General features: G+C 31.7%; 1 protein-coding gene across 6 annotated transcripts in view; it reads right to left on the bottom strand.

Moving 5' to 3' along the window:
* The window catches only part of LOC117180318 (xaa-Pro aminopeptidase 3-like), a 50,491-nt gene that overhangs the window by 36,735 nt on the left and 6,357 nt on the right, over positions 1–7,399 (bottom strand). For all 6 annotated transcript variants that reach the window (XR_004468031.1, XR_004468029.1, XR_004468028.1 and 3 more), the window contains exons 2-3: positions 2,680–3,615; positions 260–622 (exon numbers count right to left, since the gene is read on the bottom strand). Coding sequence is in view for 2 of the 6 variants with exons in the window: in XM_033372756.1 (XP_033228647.1) it covers positions 260–622; positions 2,680–3,615 (1,299 nt within the window). In the remaining 4 variants the exon portion in view is untranslated. The remainder of the gene's footprint in view (positions 1–259; positions 623–2,679; positions 3,616–7,399) is intronic.

Here is a 7,399-nt window from a genome sequence, read left to right on the forward strand (position 1 = left end):
TAGGCATAGTATGCAATAAGTATTTGATTATATACTTTACCTGAAGTGGACAGGCATTATATGTAATGCCTGGATTATATACCTCGCTTGTAACATATATAATATTTATATTTAATATAAGGCTTGGCGGCGCTCGGCCTTCACAAAAAAGATGCCCAAAGGACCATCGGATTTATTACAAATATGAGAAAATCTAAACTCTTTAGTCAATGAGAAATTCCAAAACTGTAGAATACATTTAGAAAATTAAAATGTGTACCTGGTTCAACAGTGACAATCATTCCCGGCTGAACAGTAAGTCCCCTTGAAACTTTCCCCGTGTCATGAACATCCATTCCCAAATAATGACTAACGTGATGTGGACAATAATTATAAGCCGCAGCAACCAATTTTTCTCCGCCGAAATTTTTCGGTATTAAATTGATCTCTTGTAATTTTTTCCCCAGAATTAAACACATTTCTTGAAAGACTTGATCCAAAGTCGGCATCTCTTTCATTTTCTGAATCATTTCCTTTTGAACCTCGAGAATAATTTCGTACAAAACTCTCTGTTGTGGAGAAAATGTTCCATTTGTTGGCCACGTCCTCGTGATGTCGGATGTATATCCATGATATTCACATCCTTCAAAAATAAACAAGGTACCATTTAAAAAAAGTTTTTAGGAAAAGAACAATTTTTTTGTTATTCTTTATTATTGTTGCAGGGTTGCTATAAAGTGACAATTTGGAAAATACCTGAGTTTTCCCAGATATTTTTAGGTATAAAAACGACCTTAAACTTTGGAGATCAATAATTTTAAGGCAAAAAAAGTTTGTTCTTTAATTTGATTTAAATACTTTTAGTGACAATTGCCATAGAAAATTTTATAAGGGATCATGTCATCCACAAACTACGTAAAATATATAAATTTGCAACCAAATAGTTGAGTTTTAAACTCAAAAATATAAATGTTGCAACAAAAATGGAAGAATTAATTTTTTAGTTCACAAGTATTAATTTACAATCAAAGTGATGCATCTTCGATTTACAAAAAAATGCATTCTTAACGAAAAGTGTAATAGTTGATATTCCCGCTAGAAAATACTTTAATCTTCATTCAAAAACAGTTGAAATAAACCAAAAACTACAAATTTTCAATAAATGAGTTGAATAATAAACCAAAAAAAATGTCAACCAAAAAAGGGAATTTTCAAAAAAAGTCATAAACTTTTAATTAAGAAAGATTCTTCGGTCAATAAAGAAAAAAAAATCTCCAATAAAATTACGAATTTTAAAACCAAAAAGTGGAATAGTTAAATTTTCGGTTAAAAAAATTAGTTTTTAGCTGTATAAAAACTGAATTTCAAATTATATTGTTAGATGTTCAACCAATGAAAATAATTTTTTATTAAAATGATGACTGTTCAACCATAAAAACCAATTTATAACCAGAAAGTTGTATTTTCAACCCGAAATATAAATTTTCTACCAATCAGACAATTTTTCAAAAAAATGCATGAATTTTTAATCAAAAGAAGAAAACAAGAATAGTTAAATTTTCAGATTGAAAAGTAAATTTTTCAAGCTAAAAAAGAACAGATTTTTAATAAAATAGTTATAAATTTTAAACGAAGGAAGAAAATTTGTACCAAAAAATATAATATTTTTTGAGTTAAAAAATTAATTTCAAATAAAATTTAAGAAAATAGTTAAATTTTCAAACATCTGAGGATTAAATTTCTATGAAAATAGATGAATTTTCAAAAAAATGACAAGGATGAGTTTTAAACTAAAATTTGAGTAGTGAAATTTTCAGTTAAAAATATTGATTTTCAACAAGAAACAAACTAATTTTCAAAAAGAAAAATGAAATTTCAGTGAAAGAAAATGATTTTTATACAAAAATAGAATAGTTAAATTTTCAGTAAATAAAATTAATTTCCAAATAAAAATGTTAAATTTTCCTACCAAGAAGGTTAAATTCTTTTTAAAAAGATAAATCATCTTAAAAAATGTAATAGTTCAGTTTTCCATTTAAAAAACAACCATTTTTAACTTAAATAATGAATCTTCAGAAAAAATTAATTTTGAACCAAATCTTTCAATTTTCTACCCGAGAGATTAATTTTCCACTAAAAAAACCAGATTTCAACAAAATACATGAATTTTCAAGTAGAAAAGATATATTTTTACCTAAAAAGAGAACAGATAAATGTTCATTTTTACCATGACCATTAATTTTATACCAAAAAAGATTAATTTTTAACAAAATACATGAATATTCAACTAAATATTTGAATTTTTAAAGGAATTTTCAACTTAATATTTAAATTTTAAACCAAAATATAATTTAGTCAACAAGAAAATTAATATTCTACCTCAAAAGATGAATTTTCAACAAAATAGAAACTAAAAACAGTTGAAGTCAACAAAAACAGACGATTTTTTAACAACATATTTGAATCCTCAATAAAAACAGAATAATTTGGAACCAGTTGTGATTTTTATAACAAAAAGGATACGATTTCTACCAAAATAGGTGAATTTACAACAAAAAATTTTCAAGCAAAAAGAAAATTCATGAATTTTCAGTAAAATAATAAAAAATTTTAAGTTTTAAATTCCCCAAATTTATGGAATTTCCTGACCTGTAGCAACCCTGCTTGATTAATTTCTTGCGTTATACAAATAAAACTAACCAGCATCCATCAGCACCATATCTCCATCCTTGATAATTTGATTACTCTTAATATAATGAATCGTACAAGCGTTTTTCCCACCAGCAACAACAGGTGGATAAGCCAAAAATTCAGCCCCCCTCATTCTCGATTCATAATCAACAGTAGCAAACAACTGATGTTCGCTCATTCCTGGTCTCGAGACACTAATCGTTTTTGCTATTGCTTCTGAAGCAATATCGCAACTTTTCTGCATCAAAGCAATTTCCGCCTTTGATTTAATCGATCGAATCTGGTGAAACATTGTCTTTGGACAATTGAACATTTGATTATCAGCTATTTTGATCAGTTGCATCAACTTCCTGTGCAGTTCCGACTGGATAATATTGGCACTATCGTACCAGATCATACTTTTATTGTTCTCATTCACAAATGAGATGAAAAACCTCTCGAATTCTCCAACCGGAAGCGCTTGATCGACCCCGAACAAGGAAGCAGCAGCTTCCACTCCTGTTCTGGGCCCATCCCATAATTCAGAATGAGCGTCTTTTTTTCTCATGAATATAGTCGAGGAAAAATTATCTCCTTTGGCAGTGAGCAAGAGAATGCTGTCTGGTTCTTGGCACCCAGAAAAATATAGAAAGTCCGAGTTTTGCCGGAAAACGTAGGGAATTTTATCGGACATGTAGACAGTCGATGAGGAAGGAATTATCACGACATGTGTGAGAGTCGGATTTTTTAATACGGAATTATTTCTTATGATTCTTTCCAGCAATTTGCTGCGTCTACTTTTGAATTCTTGAAGGTGAATTCCTGGGACAACTTCTCCTTCCTTCATGAGATGAGGATGTGTCAGGTAAGTTGGTTGACCAAATGTTGGATATGAAATTTTCCGAGATTGGTCGCATATTGCTTTTTGGGTAGACCTTGTCGAATATTTTGATAAAATCTGATATCCTGGAAAAACAGCTATTTGTGATACAAGGGCCCCAAGTGGCACTTTTTTGGCAGTATGAAAGTTGCAGTACGAGTCGGAGTCGAGGCAAAGTGCTACTCAGAAACCGAGTGTCGCACAAAATTTCTTATCACACCAGTCTATCATAAGTGCAAATAGTTTAAGTTGCATAGAGTCCTAATCGAAAAACTAGACAGGAAATCCAATTCAATCCAACTGAATCCACTTAAAACCATTTCATTCCAATCCTATTCATTCTATTCAATTCCTCTCCAATCCAATTCATTCTAATCCGATTCATGCTAATCATATTTATTCCATTTCAATACACTCCAGTCCGATCGTGCCCAATCCTATTTAATCAAATTAATTCCAATCCAGTCCAATCCAATACAACGCATTCCAATTTAATTCAATCCAACCCATTCCAATATAATCCAATCTAATTCATTCCAATTCCATCCAATTCAATCCAATCCACCTCAACTCATCCCAATCCTCTACAATCCAATTTACTACAATCTAATCCAATAAAATACAACCTAATCCACTCTAATCCAATCCAACCCAAGTCATTCCAATCAAGTTCACTCCAATTCAATCCAATCCATTCAATTCCATTCCACTCCAATTCATTCTAATCCAATCAAATCCATTCGGATTCATACCAGTTCACTCCAATCCATTGAAATTCATTCCAATTCACGCCAGTCGAATCTAATTCACCCGAACCAATTCATTCCAATCCACTACAATACAGACAAATTCATGCCAATCCAATAAACTCATTCCAATCCACTTCAATCCATTCCAAACCAATTACATTCATCTCAATCCCCTCTAATCCATTCCAATCCAATTCATTCCAATCCACGCCAATTCGATCCAATTCATTCCAATCTGTGCCAATATAATTGATTCCAATCCATTCCAATCCATTTGATTCAAATCCAATTCACTCCTATCGAATACAATTTATTCAAATACATTTCAATTCAATTCATTTTATTTCCATCCAGAACACTTTACTCCAATCCACTTCAATTCAATCCAATTCATCCCCATCCCCTACAATCCAATGTAACTCATTGCAATCCAATACACTTCAATTCATTGCAATCCCCTCTAATCCAATCCATTTCCAATAAAATCCACTCCCATTCAATTCAGTTCATTCCATTCCACTCCAATTAATTTTAATCCACTCAAATCCACTTTAATCTAACTCATTACCATTCAATTCCTTTCACTTCAATTCAATCCACTCCAATCAATTCCAATTTATGCCAATTCCCTCTAATCCAATCCATTACATTTCCAATCAAATCCACTCCCATTCAATCCAATTCATTCTAATCCAATATCATTCATTGTAATCCAATACAATCCACTTTAATCCAATTAATTCCCACCCAAACCACTTCACTTCAATTCAATCCAGTCCAATCAATTCCAATTTATCTCAATCCCCTCTATTCAATTATAATTCATTTCAAAGCACTCCACGCCCATCCCCTTAAAAAAAATGCATTCCAATTCAAACCGCTTCACTCCAATCCACTCCACTCCAATCCATTTCAATTAATTCCAATCCCATCTAATGCAAACAATTCCAATCCAATTGACTCCCCTCCAACCGCATCCAATCAAATTCATTCCATATCAATCCAATCCATGGCAATCCAATTAATTTCAATCAAATTAACTCCAATCCAATTCATTTAAATCTAATCCTTTCTAATTCAATTCAAATCAATCCTAACCCCTTTACCCGAATCCACTATCATCCTATCCAATCCAATACACCTCATTCCAATTAATTCCAATCCAATTCACTGCAATCCAATCCAATTAACTTCAATCCCCTCCAATCCATTCTAATTCAATTAATTCCAATACAAACCACTTCATTCCAATCCGATACACCTCATTCCAACTGATTTCAATCCACTCCACTACAATTCATCCCCTTACCCAATTCATTCCAATTCATTACAATCCAATCCATAGAAATCCAATTAATTCCAATCCAATTCACTAAAATCCAATCCAATTAACTTCAATCCCTTCCAATCCATTCTAATACAATTAATTCCAATACAAATTACTTCACTCCAATCCAATGCATTCCATTCCAATTCATTTCAATCCACTCCAACCCAATCAAATTCACTCTAATTCAATCCAATCCAATTCACTCCAATACATTTCAATTTAATTCAATCCAATTCATTACAAGCCACTCCAATCCATCAGTTACTTTATACAGGTGAACCTACAAGTAGTGCCGCTACGAGTAGTGCCACTTGTCCTAAGTCTGGCTCGAGCGCCATCCCCACTCCACGTCACTTCTCGAGGATATGAAATCCTCGAGACTCCAGCCGCTCGATTAGCGGTATGGAGTGGGGATTTATGGTTTCCAGGAATCGTACTCTCCTACGGCCCCGAAAACGGCACTACTCATAGGTTCACCTGTAGTACGCTGTACCCTAAGTGAAAATGTTACGGCCTATCCTGAAAAGTGCTACTTTAGATATCGTTTGAAGTACCTAAAGTCGCATCTATGATGGTGGTGTGATAAAAAAATTAGTTTCTTAAAATCTATAGTTTAACCCTTAAATGGCAGCTGCGGTGTATGACACCCCAAAAAAAGTTTGCGCTCCAATAAAGTATACTATATTAAAAAAAATCGAATATGTGTGGCCATCTGGCATTTATTGGGATCACTAACTAACGGGAAAGTATGTTGGCATAGATAGCCAAGCGTTAGTGTTCGATCGGCAGCCGTACAAAGTTGACCTGTCAAAAGCGTGGGGTGTTGAACACCCCTTGTGACAGTAGTGTGTAAAAGAGTGTCTATGAAGAAAAATTTTTGCCTTTCAAATTGTTTAGTTTTTAATTATTCTTAATGTAAGTATACTATTTAATGTGACAACAAAAAATTTCTCAATATTTTGTAGTATTTTTTACATTTATATATGGCTTATAATCTACAGCCACGCACCGCTCAGGTCTCTGCAGCACATGTGCCTGCATCGATGAATAATGTTTCAATGTTATAAGATTGTTGAACATTTGTATTAATCACGTTTATATATTTTTCATTTGTACAACATTTTTTAATTCATTTTTATAAATAAAAATTAGTTTAAATATGAAAAAATATAGTGCTGATTTTTACCAAGAAACTACGTGTTCAAATCTGGAAATAAATACCTTTTCTGGAAGGTAAAATATCGCAGTAATTTTTTTCTGAAATCATAGTATTTCAAGAGTATTCCAATTAATTTTTAGCTAGAAATATTAAAAATTACGCCAGCTATGAATTTTTATGTAAAAAAACTCATTTGTACATTTTTTTCAAAAATTTTTTTAACTATCTTATATTTAAAAAATGTTTATAAAACCAGTTGGACTTTTAAAAAGACATGTTAACCTATATCCTGGAACATTTTTGTTCTAAAATATGCAGTACAGACTTGACTATACACGTTTAAACACGTGGGGTTTCTAAAACCCCTTGTGACAGCAATGTAATTATTTTGAGGTGTGCCATTTAAGGGTTAAAAAACTTTTATTTAAAATAAATGAAATACTTCAGACAAATTTCAATTGGAGATGAAAAATATATAATGCCCAATAAAAGTTGGATATTATATAGAAAAATGGAAAATAATGAAATATTTACACAAAATAGTTCATAGTTCATCAAGTACCTTGGTAAATTAATCATATTAATTTAGAAATCTCTTTTGGGAGTGTTCACATATTACAAAACAATATTTT

The sequence above is a fragment of the Belonocnema kinseyi genome, chromosome 9 (genome assembly GCF_010883055.1).
Source record: "Belonocnema kinseyi isolate 2016_QV_RU_SX_M_011 chromosome 9, B_treatae_v1, whole genome shotgun sequence".
Lineage (NCBI taxonomy): Eukaryota > Metazoa > Arthropoda > Insecta > Hymenoptera > Cynipidae > Belonocnema > Belonocnema kinseyi.